General features: G+C 37.5%; 1 protein-coding gene across 17 annotated transcripts in view; it reads right to left on the reverse strand.

Moving 5' to 3' along the window:
- The window catches only part of dlg2 (discs, large homolog 2 (Drosophila)), a 259,732-nt gene that overhangs the window by 211,080 nt on the left and 30,074 nt on the right, over positions 1 to 18,578 (reverse strand). For 16 of the 17 annotated variants that reach the window (XM_066699432.1, XM_066699445.1, XM_066699448.1 and 13 more), the window contains one exon: positions 15,520 to 15,603. In XM_066699432.1, the coding sequence (XP_066555529.1) occupies positions 15,520 to 15,603 (84 nt within the window). Of the gene's footprint in view, positions 1 to 9,502; positions 9,991 to 15,519; positions 15,604 to 18,578 lie in introns of those variants that run through there. The other variant, XM_066699446.1, reaches the window with a different exon arrangement.

Below are 18,578 nucleotides of genomic sequence, written 5' to 3' on the forward strand. Positions count from 1 at the left end.
GTTAAAGCAAGCCACTATTGTGAAAATGCCAGGCTGTTGCACACTTTGAAATCAGCAGCTTAATTCTGCTGTCATTTTCATTACAATTTGCCAGAACCACACATTACTACAAATTTCACTTCGTCACACCCATGCAATCAAAACCAAATAACCCTTTGGGCTATACTTTCTTAATGCTTTATTATTATTATTATTATTATTATTATTATTATTATTATTATTTCTTGTAACCCTGCGTAAATGACATCTTTGCCATGCACTAATTGTCTTAGTTACATAATGGCACTCTATGTACTTCTAGGGTGTTGTTACAAAGCAGCAGCAAATCAAACCTAAAAACAAAACAGGATGAAACAAATAATAACTGAATATCATGAAGTGCAATTATTACAAGCTCATCAAAGGAAGTCCTATGCGTTTCCCAAAGAAAAAATAGCAAATGGTTTCTAAGCAACAAAAGCACCACATGTCAATATGAAATGAACTGCTGCAGGAAGATATTTTTAACATTCAAATTTTCTGGATTTTGTATAAAATGGTTTATAATCTCACAGCCTGATTTTAATGTTAATACGTTACTAGGGGTGGGGGAGGGGGGGAGGTGTCAGTTATGTTTTTTGTCGTGGTTGTCATTTTAGCTTTATAAAACCCTCACAAACGGGTCACAATTATAGGGGGATAAATGACTGATAGGACCTCTAATAAGGGGGGGGAACCGCAGTACCAAGATCTGCCCAGTTATCACTACATACAAGTGTAAAGCTTTGAATGAATATATATAAGTCATATGAGCAGCTAATAAGAGGGGGGAAAACTCAGGAGAGAAAATGACACTGTCCAGGAAATCTATACTCGGTACCAGAGCCTATTTAATCCGTACGAAGGATGAAATTGGGACTCAATCCCTCCCAAGTCTGCTTGGTTGCCCTTCTTCATGCACGGACTATAACATTATAGTTTATATTATTTCCACAGAACACAGCTGTGTGCATCAAGTCAAACACATTTCACAGGTAAATGCAAAAGCAAAGTAAATTTCACAAGCCCTGCACAAACACGCTCACAAGGATCCTAATATGTTGTCAACACAACATGTAACTTACATAAGCATATTGCCATGTGTGGTTTCAGAATTTTACAAAGTGGTATTTCAAACTTGGGGGTGTATTTACTTCAAATCTGGGTGTGTAATAAACGTAATTAAAAAAAAAGTGTTTTAAATAACTAACAATAATGAATAAATACATAAAACACAAACATCTACAAACCTATATGTATCTATCAGTCTATATCCATCTAACCACCCACTACCAACAACTATGTCTAGACTATCAGGTTTTGAAAGTGAAATAAACATTACTGAAACAAAGTATTACAAAAGTGCTTTTAAGTTAATATAATATAAGCACATGCTCTTAAGTTTGAAAGTAGATGACCCAGCAGCCATAACTTGGAATCTGATTACTGCTCATGGTTTATAAAGACTACACAAATAGGATTACTGAATTGGTCCTCAGGCAACCATATGCTTTCCCTCAGAAGTGCAAAGGAAGTGTGTGAACGGCCATCAACGTTAAAGCTCTGCAAAGTACCTTATTGCCGCGATGCTGGCAGGACTGCAGAGCGGTGCAATCCATAGTCAAGTACATGTGATTGAACCACAGTCTCTCTGCCTCTTCACAGGGGACTTCTTTGGCCGTAATAAGGATCTTTTGTGCATAATTAATTAAAAAGAGTGAATATATTATCATCATTATGATTACAAAAGATGCTTATACATACTTATTTAAATATCAGTATCAGCCAGAGCAACCTCTTGGTCACTGATTGCAATCTGAAGGCTGGTATTGATCCAATTTGTTTGCATGTCATTCTGATGGCCCACAATTTAATTACATAAAAGGGAAACACTGTTCTGATTAGGTTTCAAAAGGGAAAAAAAGCTGTTAGAACGCTTTTCAAAATGTCTTTTAAAATCAGGGACTTCTTCCATTACTTTTATAAGCATTTTCAGACTTAAGATGTCTTTATGCATATCTGAAGGTTAAGAATAATAAAATTAAGTAAATTTAGTCTCTGCTTCAGTAGACAGAGGTGCACACACTGTGCATCCACAAAGAGACGGAGACATAGCAGATGGCAGCTAAAAGTGTAGTTGTGATGTGTAATCGAGGGTATGGGAATAACACACTGCTGTTCAAATGAGAATTGGTCTTGGCTGGTGAGTAATTGGTCATCAGGGGGTTCTGGGCCTGTAGAGTACAGTCCCCTGGGATGCAGGATCTTTTTCAAGAAAAGTCTATTTATATGTAGGGTTTCCTGGTGTGAAACATTGGGAGGAAGTTGTTTTAATTGTATAGATTACCAGAATGATACTCAGTGTTGATGAATCATGCCAATTCTTAATTGCTCTCTTCACCAAAGGATTGCATCCCAAAATACAGTGAGCAAGACAATATTGGGATGTGAAATGCCAGCAGCACATATAAAAGACTCTTATTTCCTTTCACTGGGATGCTCTTGGAGGAGGCTATTGACATTGCCTTGTTAAAAGTGAAACTTCACTTTTTTTGCTACACTATAAACTTGTGTGCATGAAAAATGTTCTTAAATGAGGAGATGAATGTAAATTCCAACTTTATTGTTTAATTAACATTACAATTGGAGCTTGAACTTCAGAGGTTAATCATTTTTGCTGAGCAGGATACACACCTCAGTCAGCCCCCCCCCTTCCAGAGCTCAGTCTTCCTGCAGGATGGTTAACGGACGCCAAGCTCCAATTAAACCACCTAACGTCCGGGCCGTTTGATGAATATTACATTTGGTAGCATATCAGATACAATCTTCACTAATCGTCTTCGGCATTGCTTCCGAGTGTGGGACTTTAATGAGTGCATTGTCAGGGAAGCAAGGGTAAGCAGTTGTTGTCACTTGTCAATGCATTTATAAATCACAGTAGTAACAATAATATGAGCAGGAGTAAGTTACTGTATGAAGTTAATACAAGGCAATACTACAACTTAGCAGCCTTGAATGGGGGTATTGTTTAAAGTTATCAGTTGTTCTGAAGCCTTTGTAAGAATGCATCTTATAGTCTTACTAATAAATATAACGAACTGGCTGTGTGCAACTCAAATCTACAGAATAAAGCCTGGTACTGCTATAAGAGATATTACAGACAGTAGTCTTTATTCTTTTCTCAAAGGTGATTCTAAAACACGTTCAAAGACATCTCTCTTATATTCTCTGTCTCCTATACTTCCCCATATTTGCAGTCCTGTGTGTAATGGTATGAACATGACGCCCACAGGGATCAGGCTCAACATATTCATTTCACTGAAGTGAGCAAAGATGTGAGTTCACCAAGAAGGGCATGTTACATAAGTCAAGCTACTAGGAGAATACATGTTAGTTAGTTAGCTTATTAGTTAGTTAAACGGGAACATTTGAAGGAAATCACAAGCACTGAAAACAGCAGAAAACCAAGATGGTAATAACTTGATGGTTTTATTTTAAACTAATTGAATTACTAACTTCAAGTTGCCTTGGAGAAACGCATTAAAGAATACATAATATTTCAGATCTGCACTATTGTTTTAGCAAGTTGTCAGACATTAAATGGTCAAGCCTGCCATCTATATATTCTTCAGTCATGAATGCGTTCAGTGATAAGAGCCACGTACTTCCAGGAAACCCCTTGATTCTGTATGTTTACACATGCGATTCATTATCATTATACCACTGAACAACAGGAATCATTTAAAACATTTACTCTCAGTAACATCATCAATGCCACAATGCTGGACCAAGAAGAATAACTTTCAATGTCATGTCTTTAACAGGGCAGTACTTCAGCAGAAATAAACAGATATTACATTGCAATCATCTCCAGAACAACGCCAAGGAAATATATGCCACAAACCATTTTTACTGTGATTGCTAATGGCTTTTTCTGAACAGCAGTCATATTTTTCTCCACATCTGCTACAGATAAACAGAAAGAGAGCAGTGAAAGTTCTCAGCATTACATAAGACACTGTCTGGCCAGAATAGCTGCAGTAATTGCTGCTGCAAAAAATAAAAGTAAATATCATACTAGATAAGAACCTCTTTTCATATATATTTTTAAAACCTACTTCACCCTCCATTGAAAGCACTTACATTGAGGACTCCGTTTCATCATGACTATTTTATATATTAACGTCATTTTAGCTTATTGCGAATTACAACATGCAAAGCATTTTGGAAAAAGACAAGACGTGTCCTGAAACAGATGTATTCAGAAATGATCCATAGATGGAGTGCTCTTTCCCCCCTGCTGGGAGAATTAGGGGTTTGAGCGTCTGAATTTCATGCAGAAGAGAGAGACAATGCAGCATAGCATCAAAAGGCTTCTCTAGTAATCCTAGTACTGATAGGTATTGTCTACATTACATCACTAATGTAAAGTAGAGTAGTTCTAAAAACAGACTCTTGGAGTGCAGAAGAATATTAACACTCCTTCAGAATAGGCTGTGCTCTTGGTACAAGTGTAGGTGTTCTGGTTTTCTATGCTGCCAGCCTCAGCTATTATTATATAACCAAGCTGTGAAATTGATAAAGCCACCATCTCCTTTCATTTTAAATGATCAAATTGCAATGATAAATACAAATTGTTAAAATAAAAAACAACTACGAAATATGCCGTTATGCACAAACAGAGAAGTAATAAGTTGCAATTTATTTTTCAGTGGTTTAAGAAAAAAAAAGCTGTCATATTAAGGATCAAGCTTCAAATCTGTTAAGTCTGTTAAAGTTACATAGTCTCCATATTAATCAACTTAACTAAAGCGGTGACCAGAAAGTTTGCCTAACCCTAGCATTATGTGCAATCTTTTGCCAATAGCTTTACATCGAAGTATGTTTCCTACTGCAAGTCTCTGTGTAGAATAATGGATAACACTTAGTCTATGGTCTGGTTTAAATCAAATATTCAATCAACCTGCCAACTGCAAATTATAATCATAGTAACTGATGGTGGATTTGCGTTTGGCAAAGGACTCTGGCTTCGATCTAATGGAAACTTCTATTGGGAATGTAATTTGTAGTTGGAAGTTAGGTCTAAATCCTCATTTAATCCTTGTATTAAATGTTGTATGTGTTCGCACTAATATACACATGCATAATATAACTTCTCTCTCAAAAAATAATAAGCAGGTCTCCAAAATAAACTTTGCTTTAAATATAGGGGTGGCATACATAATGATCCTTTCAATAAATGTGTTGTATAATCAATTTCCTGAAGGCTTTACTAAAAATAGAGATAGATTACTTTAGATCAAAACAGTCTGGACCAAAGCCAACAGAGAACAACTGTTGGCAACACTGCACTCTCACTCTCACTCTCACTCTCTCTCTCTCTCTCTCTCTCTCTCTCTCTCTCTCTCTCTCAAGTAGGTGCAGAAAGAAAAGCAGTAATTTATTTGCCACACTAACTTCCATATTACTCATTCCTAAAGTGGACTGTTTATGTTCTCTGTGGGCGAAGAGGTCGGTCCCCATATTCTACACGCATTTCTGTCACTATAAAAAAACATAGGCTGGAGAAAGTCTTGGAAAAACTGAGGTAACAACATCTCAAACTTATCAATCGATATACTCACGTAGCCTCTTACAGAAAATATTTTGCAATACTAATATGAAAAACACATGCACATCTTTACTAATATTTTTTTTCACCGCTAATGAAGACAGATGCCAAAATCTCTTTGGGAAACTTTCAAATTCAAAATAGGTTCCCGAGAGATTTAAATACTTATTCAACAAATTGAATGAAAATGTAATAAGCAGCCAAAAGCAACAAATAAGGGCAATGAGCAGCAGGAATTTGAAACTGCTCTGGCCTCAGACTAGAACAGAAGGGGGTACCCTCTGATAATATACGAAGACGAAGGATTTGCCTGCATTTTCAGCTCTCCCTCTTTCTGCTGTCTTATCCCCAAGATAAACATCATCGCCTCCCCACATTTTGGATACAGAGGCCACTTTGTCTGGCCTTGCTATACTCCAAATACTTTAAATCAAACCTCCCTCTAACAGTGCAGCTATGAAGCTAATAAATTTAAATGAAACTGAATACCTTTCCCAATATACATCACTAACACTAAGACAAGATTAGTTTCTTTGTTTGACTGTGTAAACCCCCAAAAGACAAAGTCCTCTCTAAACACAGCGCCTCAGGAACACCATGTACAATTTCAGCACAAATGAACAAGGTCAAAGTGTGGACCACAAGAAATGCAATTCAAAACTCTGGGTCAAAGTCAAATCATTTGAATTCTGACGGCTACCCTAGAACCCCAGGAAAACAATTTAGGAGATTTAGGGATGTTTAACACCCTTTGTAATTAAGAATATGACACAAAGTACACTTCCTAGATTTCTTTTTTTGTATTATTATTACTATTATTAGTAATATATTTATTATTATTATTATTATTTTATTATTATTATTTGTGCTGGAAAATGTACAATTTAATGATATGACATCCATCTTCCAGAAAAGCAGGCGTGTCCTGCCATTCTATACAGTCCTTAACTTCATTCAGATCCAGTTCCTTTGGGTAATATAGACAGGAAACTCAACAGTAAAATTAGGTGTGTCAAGGCTCATCCATTGGCTACATGTTTCTTTGCATAGTAAATAGGCAGTAGGTCATTCAATGTATGGTAGAAGATGATATATATGGTGGTTATACTGTATTTGTTTTTTTGCTGTTGTGGCTGTAGACTATTTTTGTCACCTGGGGAAATACCCATCTATGATTTAGCTTAAAAAATGTTTTCTTTCTTCAGCAGGGTGCGTTTTCAGGTCACCTTTACAATACTGCCACAAATAAACACACACGAGTCAAACAAACCCCAATGCTTTGTCAATCACAAGCTTTTTAGGGTGGCTTCCTGAAACTAGACAGGGTCACACCTGAATCTTACAGCCTAGCAACAGAAAAATAGCACTGAATCACAGAAAATAAGGGCATTAGCCTATATCTTGAGTAAAACTGAAAGTCAAAAACCATCAAATTCTGAAGAATGCCCCATCAAAGGAAATCATAAATTGCCTTTTCATTAAATAAATGCAGAAACTGTGATTTTCAATGTACTGCAGCAAATACTTTACAATGTGTTTCTATCAAAACAAGACAGTTTCTACACATCTTCCTTAGGGGGCTCACACAGTTTGCAGTGGATCTTCTGAAGGTGCTGACAAATGGGTAATGCTCTGGTACCTACTGAAAACTAAAAATATACATAAATACATCAAACTTGTGGATCTCGATTAATGTAATACAGCTGTACTTGTGCATCAGGAACAGCCTTGTTTAATATCATATGAGAAATCCATGGCAGTGTTTTCTCTCAGTCACCAATGGTCAGGCACTGATCTGGCTTGTCTTCCAGCTGTGATGCAAATGAATTGCTTGAATTAATTATCATCTATCATCTGGATGAATATCAAGGTCTTAAGCAGATCAAGATTGTCAGACTGATAGAGTGAAGTGCTCTAGGAACTGAAATGTGCAACACTGACCAAACTAAACATGAAAGACTGGATCACACATTTCCCTCAGTACCATGTTCACCATTTTGTATACTTTTGGACAATTCCTCTCTCTTCATTGGCAAAGAAATTATATTTATATATATATATATATATATAGAGTGAGAGTGAGAGTGAGAGAGAGAGAGAGAGAGAGAGATGTACAGCTCTGGAAAAAATTAAGAGACCACTCTAAGTTCAGAAATCAATGTTAAATGGTGTCAATTTTGTCCAGAGCTGTGTGTATGTGTGTGTGTGTGTGTGTATATATATATATATACACACACACACACACACATACATACATACATACATACACACATACATACACACACACATACACACACCTTACATAAATAAATAATAAATTGTCTGCCACTGAGTATAAAGGCCTCACTGTTCTGAGGGTAATTGTAAAGGTGTATTTTGCTAAATTGACAACCCCTGATGCAACCAAACAGACACCAACAATGACAGAAAAGTAAGATACATTCAACTAATCATTGCAAGCCCCAGGGGTACGCAATGACGACAGGAGTCTCTGAAGTAATAAAACCTCCAACACTCAGACCTCAGCTTGAATTCCCCTGGTAAAACCCATAATCTCTCCATGGCACAGCTAAATGTCAGTGAGCGGTGCAGGCGCGTTCTGGGGTCTCCTCCTGCTGTGCTGGAGATTGGGCACTCCTCTCCTGGGCTTTACACTGTTCTGCAAAAAACCTTTGGCTCTTCCTTTTCGCCCCATGGCTCCATGTAATATTTATCGTGGTATTTCTTACAACTGTACTAATACAATACCACAGCAGACTTCAAAGCATAGGCAAAAATAGCAAACCCATAGTGCAAAATAATCATGTTAAGCTTATATAGCTAGTACTGTAAACGCCTGTTCCAACTGCAATTCATGTGAACTATGAATCATGTAACTGCAGCATTATAAATTAACATTTTGCCACAATATTCTACATGTCTATCTGGCCCAATTGTGGACATCAAATTACAGTATTCACATGTATGCACAGTCCAAGGGTTTAAAATGTTAAAATAAGAAAACTGAACAGAAAACGCTATAAACAAACACATGATAAGCAAAACCTTCTTTCTCCCTGTAGATTTAACATTACATGCAAATAGGGACAGATTGTTATTACCCAGAAAAGATGATGTAATGTCTTACATTCAACATGACACAGAATGCATTAAAAGCAAACCACATGAAATGTCAGTCTCAGAAACCATCCTGTTCACACCCTGCTTATTGAAACAGACGATTTTCAGCAGAAAGTGAGAACAACAGGGAATTTACACTCGTGAACCGCTGTTCTGTATAGCGACCTTACTTCCTGTTCAGGACAATTCAAATAGCATCGCGTTGGTCTAGAGATTAATATATGCCACATACAAATACAAAAGAAAATCACATGCACTATATCCCTTTGAAATGAGTTCCAATCATTAAACATGCACACACTGCACTTGTTTGCAAACCCAGCTAATGAGGTTGCAAAACGGACTGAGTGCATTTCTGCTTCTCGGGGATTTTAGCCGGGGTCTCATTATGTGCAAAGAAAGTCATTATCTTCCCATTTCAACATGAAGAGCGGCCTGAAGTTTCTGACAAGTTACGACGCGACGTTTCCGAGCAGCAGCTCCGGCGGGGTTAATCCCCTTCACCATCCAAGACATCACCGAGCCTGAGATGTCAAAGGAAACTTAACGAGGGAAACACACACGCTTCAAACCAGACAATACCGCTTTAAGATGAAAAGACTGCATGCCAAATAAAGACACACACGACAACCATCGGTAATTCACATGCATTATATTCTGCAGTCAGGCGAGGTACAATATGCACACATACTGCTCAGATGCACAAGGAAATCCTGTTTCTCCCCCCGTCTCTCTCTCTCTCTCTCTTCTTACCTTGGTGGTGACAATACAAAGACAGTCCATTGTGGAGAATATACGTTAACCTCTGCACGCATTCATCCCCGTCAAATTAGCCGGATAGAAAAACAAAAAAGGGGAGAAGAATTAGCCGCAACCACAGAAAGAAACGCGCACAGACAGCTACTGGAAACGGGCCCCTTCTGAGTAGCTGGAGTCCTCCTCCTCCACAGTGCTGAAGGCAATCATGTTTCTAACGCGATCTTAAAGCCCACCAGACATCGTCCACGAAAGAAAACTTCTCCTCTCGACACAGTTGTATCGTTTTATTCCTGCGATGGGAAAACATCCCCTTCCTTCCTCAGCCCGGGGAGAGAGAGAGAGAGAGAGAGAGACGCGCACAGCTCCAGCCCGGCTACACACTCGGACGTGCGACCCTCTCAGCCTCAGTATCGAGATCCTGATCTGCAGTTGCAAAAATATCCAAGTTTCTTTTGCCAACTTTTTGGGGGTTTTCCCCTTTTCTCCTAAACTGAGTCAGCTGTCGAAAGGAGAGCTCTATTAAAGTGCCCTGTCCTGTGGAGGGGATTTATTAGAAACACGAGTCCTGCTCCTATAACGCAAGGAGTGCATGGCTGAAATAGCCAGACACCCAGCTGGCAAACCTCGGTTTTTAAATCTCAATTGAAGGTTAGCAGGGCTCTGTAATAAATATGTAGTATCCCCTTAAAAAGCTGTTCCTATAGAGACGAGAGAAAAATGCTCATCTCTTGTCAACCAGCAAAAACGCTAGTGAGCACATATTACCATAAACGTGGACTGGCGTAAGTGATGTTGCCTGTACAGTTTTACTAAACCCCTCTCAAAGGACTTCACTGACAGAGGCAGAGAGATTGTATCAGGCTTTGTCTGAAGTCATCTCTACCTCTATCCCAAAATCCCCCAAAAAGGAGAAAACAACACATACACTGCAGCCAGTAACAGTGGTTTTTCAATGTATTTTAAGCAATGTAATCTGAATTAACTATCTATATATGATATAATAATGTCTAGCACTAGCACACAGGGAGATTTTTATTTTGTTCAAAATAGAAAAGGTGTATGTCTGGATTAAATTATACAATTAATACTACATGTTAAAATAATACATATTTAAAAAGTTTAATACTAAGCTATTCATTTTTAATAGCTTTTAAAAAGGTTAAATCTAACAACCTCAGTTTTCAATATAAAACATATCTTCTTACAAATGGGACTGAATAACAAAAGACTTTAAAATGTAATGATCAACTATATATTCAACTGCAGATGTATTTATACAATAGGGATCACCAAGACTACCTAATAAATAAGGCATACTTTAAATCAATAACTTGGGTCTGGATCTGCAACAAAGATGCACATTGAAGGTGTGTGTATAATCTGATCATCCCGGATATGGTACCCAGTGACACAGTTTCCTGTAGCATTTGTGAAAAGTTACTCATCTCTATGCCCCTACCTTTTTAGCTGTGAAGCTGGCGCAGAGCTTGACTCTGATGCCTTTGACATGAATCATACTGAAGTGAAATAAATTGTTTCTGCCCACCTATTCCACACACTTCCCATTGAAAAAGACAAGGAGAGAGCGAGAGAGAGGGAGAGTGGGGGGTGGAGAGCAGAAAAAACAAAACAAGCTAGAGAAATAAAGAAAAGAAAAAAAGAAAAGAAAGATTGTGGAGGGAAGTTGAGAATCCTGTCTGTGCAGAGTGAGGAAATCAATGCTGGCTATTCACTGTACGCAAACACTGCCAACTGGACTGTTGACAGGAACAAGCGCGATTGTCAGACGCTCACGTTACAGCGCACCTTTTCAATGCGATAGGCAACACGATCTCTGGACATGGCAAGACTTAAAGCCTAACCCATTTTCTCTCTCTCTCCATCAGTCTCCTTTGATGCACAATATCGGTGACAAAGACCCATTAAAAATTATTCCACATTAATGAATAATACATGTGCCAATTCACTATCCTCCCCCTCACCTTCTCCCTCAAACTAAAGGTGTTGTGAAGAGTACCAAATATACAACAGACTGTGAAAGTGACAAGTTGTTACTTTGAAATGCAAGTGGGTCACAGAAGTGAAAAATATATAAAGAGTCAAACACCTGACTAGAGAGCAACAGTTTACAGAAAGGTTATTGCAATTTGAAAATAGATGTGTGTACACATAGTAAAAATGACCACTGCCACTAGCTTCAAACTCATACCTTGAGAGAAACCTGAACCAAAATACAAGACTAGAGACACAAAGGAGAAACCTATATTTATCCTACGTTCAGATTAAGGACTATGACAAGGGATTGCAAAATTCTTCCTGAAAGGGATTTAGCTTTATGTGTTTAGTGTTGTCTATAGTTTACTAAACAAAGGTACTAGGCATTGTATTGCATCCTTTTCATATATTGAGAGACTATGGTTTACGTCAAGTCATGGAAAACAGTTCTTTAAAATAACATCTTGGAGTGAGAAACTGTAAATAAACCAGACCCGTACTTCCAGTGGCAAACACAATAAACTCAGCTCAACATGAGACACTAATAAATTACACAAAATCAAACTGTGTCTGTGTTCAAACTTAAATTTTTATATCTGAAGGGATTTATTCCCTGAAGAATTTGCATTCAGTTCTCACTATGTTCTATTATAAAAACGATATGAAAACACAAATGTTCACCTATTGAAATTACAAAGTCTCATAAAACCTGCAGTGATGTAAATGGAAGTATTTATATATATATATATATATATATATATAATTTTGGTACCACTTTGTTACATACCAGGTACAAAAAGGCACACAACACTCGAGTGGATGGTTTACAGAGTACTAAGTATACTTAAAAGCCTAAAGGCCGCTGAAACCTTGGAATGATTCTTCCTTTTGCATGAGTTTTAGTAATTACTATCTGTTAAACAACATTATCCAAATATACGGGAAAATAAAGTAATACAAGCTGTGACTTTAGAATGCAACACGATTTACTCCCAGTGACTCAGGGATCACTGGAGAGTCACGGGACGGAGGTTTCCGACGCAAGCAGATAAAGTGAACGACGCACACAGATATCCCAATGACTGCGATGATCTCCACTATCTCACTTACACCAAGCATTTCACACAATGCAGGAACATAAACCGTACCTTCTGTTTGTAGAAAGGATGATCTTCCGCCTGAATTTCTTCACAGAACAGCACACTTATTACTGCTTTCATCGGTGGACATGTCATTGCCTCGGTAAACTCACTTGTGTGTTGAGACTCGGGAAGTGGCTAATCTTTTCTACAGATGGAGCCTAAGCAGATTTATAATGATCACATTAGGTAGTGAAAATGCCTGAACGTGCTCTACAGTTTCAGACTTCTGGTTTTCTTTCATGTAATAGAAATTTGGGTCAGAGTGAAATAGAATACAATAAAATTACAACCCTAAGAAGAGAACAGTGCTGATGCAGAGTTTATCCGAGTTTCTTTAATATTCTTTAAACGAAAATAGCAGTATCCCGACTCTGACCTTCACAGACCATTAGGTGCCACTTACTCAAGGTGCTAAACACTGACAATAAAATATATGGATAACGGTGCTTAGACAGCAGGTAAGCACATTTTATACCCAATATTTATCTTTTACTAGACCTCGAGTGCCTTATATTCAGATATAAAATTAAATGGTAAATAGAAACTAAATTTAAAATAAATTAGTTCCATACGATTATGTAAATACTGTATACATTTATGCTAATTGGTTTTGATTGTAGAGAGACAGATCACAGGGGAGTCCATTCATTATATGATTAAAATTATATCAGAAAAAGGGCAACTGAAACCGTTTCTTATTCTGCTTTGTAGCTAATATGTAATCAGGCAATTTTCTCCAAAAATTTCTGCTGATCTTACATAGAAGCATAACACCGATTTGCAGCTGATTTCAGTAACCGAACCAGTCAGTGCAATTGGTCTCTAGTATATATAAAAAAACCAGTAAAGAATTGATAAGAAAATGAACTAGTATCCTTGAACTTCTATTTGCCTGTATTCACATCATAACTTAGAGATCGCTTATTAACCCAGGCTGACTTAACCCCACTCTAGCAATACTTAGTTTAAATGCATGCTGCCTCTGGGAGGTTCCTGCCAAGCTGTAATAGAGATATAGCCTGATTTTGAACATCTCAAATCTACAGACAATAGGGCATATTCTGCATGAGTGAAAGGTATATCTGATGAGCCACTCAAGAGCCCCAAAATGTTGAAGATCTGAAGAAAAGTAAACCGCACAAAAAACCTGAATAGCATAAAGTTGCAAAGGACTGTCCATCAATCCAAAGAATGAGCAAATGAATACGGTCACACATGACACCCGACAATTACAGACATTACCATTACAACTGAAGCTCTATAGTCACGTACTTGGTGAGGTAAATGGTACACCATTTACTCTCCTTCCATGCCAAGACTGTTCAGTAGCAGTATTACTATCTCAGAGCTCATAAATCAGAATATGTACGCATTATTATATGCATAATTAATGCAAATTCACAAAGGAGCGTGTGCTTTGAAAGTGTACTGTTATCTATAAAGGTTTAGGTAAAGGGGCCAGACCCACCTCAATGAGAGTGAAAAACTCGCTTTATTATCACAAATCAAAATGCATCGACAGCAACATTCTCATTAAGGCTTATGTAAATTCTAGCCGCAGTTTTTAAAAGGATACTAAATATAGTACAAACGCCAACATTATAAAAAGAACTGTACAGTGCTGCACTGCTGCTCAATTTAGCCTGCTGAATTTATTAGCCCCTTCTAAATGATTTCTAACTGAATGTGCCATTCTGAAGCAACTTCTAATGAGGCAGAAACAGGGTACAGCAGGAGACAGCAGTCTGTGTGGGCGAGATGTGACAATTACTGGTGGTGCTGCTGCCTTGCAGTCAAAATAAATAAATAAATAAATATCTTCAAAGGCTCCAAGTTATATAATGACAGCACTCCTAAGTCATCAGCGCCCAGCTAATAATACAGCTAAAAGCTTCTAATGCATACCCAACCTGCATCTTATCCCAGGCTCATGTATCTACTTGGTATCAATACAATGGCCTATTCAGCATGAACACAATGACTTCACTCTGTCAAATTCTTTATGCTACCCATCCCTCCTCTTGTATTCCAGTCCTCTCCTGCTCTGATCCCTAGTGTATTTTCCAGTATCTTTCCTGACTCATATATTCCTGTTTGTTTCTGTTTTTTTTTTTCTGCTTTCCCTATAAGGCACTTCCTAGTAGTGTTATTCATTTAAGTACTTTTTTCACTCTACAGATTATTTTAACTTAAATGTTTTTGCATCTCTTTGAATTTTAAGCAACAGTATACATGCTTAAGAACAATAATACATTTATTATATCAACAGAGCCTGTTAAAGTACCTTATAAGGCAGTAGGTTCAACAGTGTCCAGGGGAACAAATAACAAAAATAAATCCCTTATTTTTCCACAATCTTGTTTAGTTGTATCCAAAATACAAAAACAAAAAACACCAAACTGTACATCACCACTTCTATTCTGGAAAACAAGAACAGAAGTGGTGGAAAGACTCTGGAAAAGAAATCCAGCCAATTCCAAAACAGGTATTTTAGACAACTATTTGCAGCATACATTTCAGCTTCCAGACAGTATGTTAGTTTTCTCTGCACTGTTCAAAATCAGACAGAAGCATATTTCCAAAACGCCCTCTGGCTAGGTTGGAAGATTGGATGACAATAGATTCATTTTTAAAAAGCATTATTATTTATAAGTGCTTTGTAACAGGTTTACTATTTATATTCATCACCGCCATGTAGACAAAATCATTCAAACTTAAAGTTTTCATTAATATTAATACACATTTATTACAGTTTAGTACAAGGTTACCACAGATCACACGATCAAGTGTCTACGAAGAAGTATCATAACCCCGAGATCCCAATGTCTCACTCAGTGCCTGTCAGGCCCAGAAATGAGTATAATGACTATTTACCTCTGCTTTGCTGCTTTCGCCATGTTCTCCTCCATTTCCCTCTGCTCGGGGTATGTAGCACTCTATACTGGTCAATTCTCTAGGCTGTGAAAGAAACACAAAAACACTGTTAGACTGGAATCAGCTGTCAAATTCCAAAACATTGCCCTTGACAATATTTTTCATAATTAATGTTATTATAACTATTACTATTAATTATGTCAAGGTTAAATTTACCCTCCCCCCCCCACCAAAAATAAAGTATAAAGCATCTCACCTTGCTGTTCAGAATGTATTCAGTAACTGTGTAATAATCACATGCATTTTTAAAAATTATGCCAGACCTGTTTCCAGTTTCTCTCTACTTAACCCATTTCACTTCACTAATTGACAATGCTTTGCTTCCTTCAAACATTAGGGAAATCAAATGTCAAAAAGTTAGCCACCTTCTGAGAATTTGGAATCAGTCCAAACTGAATGGAAGAATAGAAAATATATATTTTTAAATGCATTATTCTCATAGTCACCGCTTCCGAAGCCGAAATCCTACAAAGCATATGCCGACACATCGTATAGTATTTTTAAAATTAAACAACTTGCACAATTATCTCCAACTATTTAAACTGTAATTTTCTATGCAATAAGACTTTCTTTAAAGCATATCTGATTTGAGAAACACCATACATATAATTCATCCTAACTACGCCTACTATAAAGTTACAAGACACATTCTTTGATTTGCAAACAGTTAAAATAAGATAACCCCATAGAAATCAACACTCTCATACACTATGCCCACTACTTCCTGTCAGTTATGACACAAGCGAAGAATAAATGCTTCTATTGCATATGTTGGAATTCAACGTAAAACCAAATATACAAATAGCAAATTGCAGCCAAAAGTCTAGTAGTTTTATTGAGCTTTGCGTCACCATTCACTAGGCCATACTTTCAGCAGTACCCAAGCTTACAGTCTCATCTGGAGCAATCTGTTACGATCGGTAGTGCCACAACTGCCTGTTGAGGACAGGTGACCCTTTCTAACTCCTGCTCCTGGCACACGTTCCACCAGCGAGCATGTGCGGCTGAGACTTGGCTGTGGCACAGAGATCAGATTGAGCGACAGAGTTGGACACCTGGTGACAATGGTCATGGCCACAACTACGAGACTTCGTCTGTACAATATGTTGTATTCCACTGCTTGGAGTGATTCATTCAAGTTTTATTTATGCTATTAAAGAGTAACCAGGCAGAAAATTGGTTTCAGACATACATTTGACCTCTGAAACATCCTTATTTCAGATCACTATGCAGCCATCCCTAAAAATGGCTGCATTATGACTCTGGAAAAAATAAAATCTGTTCTACAGCGGCAAAATATGAATGATCTATAATGAAAATAAAAACATTCATATAGTCCTAACTATTGAGATCTCCACTTCAAGAAAGAACGAGGGATATGGCGGGTGGGGCAGGAAAAAGACCCTTATCCTAATTTAGCCATTGAGGTAGGGTTCACTGCAAAGGTCACATTCTGCTGTGTTGAATAATGTCAACACACTACTGGGGTTAACAGATTTGTGAAAAATACAAAGGGATCTTGATCATCCGCAGTGTGGATGGGAACCGCCTTTAATGATAAACAAAAGACAGGTCTTTCTATGTCAACAGCAAAGTGACCCTGTCAGCACACTAAGAAAGTAGTTTGGAATCTCTGGAGAAGGTGGAAAAGTGTGTCAAAATTTAAAAATGAAAGTGTTAACAGTAAAGATGAAGAAAATGCCTGATTAATGAACTACATGTGCACATTCCTGTGTGTGTTTGACAAAGTTGATACAGTCTGTTATAGGGCTGCAGAAATAATCAAATTCTGACATGTGCGCTTAAGGGATAAAGCAGAATAAGCATCTTGAAAATACATAAGAAAAAAGGTTTACATTCCATCTCTCCCAGCACTTGGTTCCATTTCTATACATTAGCCACAAACTCCGATTTATATTTCCACCATCAAAGGCAAACTTAACTAAAAAATCTAGCTGAAGTATGTTCAGAAATATATGAGCTTGTGATGGGAAGATACAAAAATATCAGACAACTTATCGGGCTTAGCTTTATTGCTCTAGATTTTTGCAATTAAAAAAAAGAAAAGGCTAGAGGCGTACTTTTTGTACTGTGCTTAAAATACAGTATCAATTTGTTATAGCCGACATCCCAATTACTGTGGAACACATTGATTCTTTGCCAAATTAATCTGGTTTTACAAATGGCCTGAAAACATGTACTTTTTTATGTTCTAGAGTTAAAGATACTGCAATTGCAGCATTTAATTTCACTAAAAATTGTATAATAAATATGAAATACTGAATAACAAAAACAAAAATACTACTGTATTAAATGTAGCTCATGAAGGTACTACTGTAGGACTGAACTTGATAAAAAGCCAAAAGCTGTTGATCAGAGGTTGTGAGACTGCGGCTCACAGATCCCGACGCAGTCTGCTTGGATGGGCTGCAGCCAGGTATCGCACCACTGTACTAGAACGGATGCTTTCTGAAGAACTAGTTTCCCCCTAGTGGAAGGATACAAAACACCAAATGATAAAATGAGGAATAACTTCTGTCTCTGCACCAATCTACTTTTATAAAAGTTCAAATAAATCAATCAATAGATAAATCTTGTGGTATGTAAAAAAAAAATACCTGCAGGTAAGACAACAGAAATGTTCCCCAGGGCATCCTAAAGTACGTGTCGACCTTCCATTAAGCTCAATCACACTGACTGTGACTTCCTTGGAAACAGCTCCTTCTTGAAAGCCAAGACAAAGTGTGTTTTGATAAAATCGGGCTCTCACTTTTTCCAGTCTTTAATGCCTCGCAGACCACACTGAGCACATTGTCCAAATCAATCAATTCGTAGCAATGCACTCCTTCTGATGTAAAGCATTCAGCATCACAGGCTTATCCTCTGCAGATTTCTGTACCTTCTGCTTTCACTGTTTTTCCTCTGCCCCAGGTTGGCTCCAAAGGCTTATGTGTGCTCTTTGAAATGTTCCTCAAATCACACCCTGCATTAATTACCAT

Source organism: Amia ocellicauda, chromosome 3 (assembly GCF_036373705.1).
Source record: "Amia ocellicauda isolate fAmiCal2 chromosome 3, fAmiCal2.hap1, whole genome shotgun sequence".
Taxonomy (NCBI): Eukaryota; Metazoa; Chordata; class Actinopteri; order Amiiformes; family Amiidae; genus Amia; species Amia ocellicauda.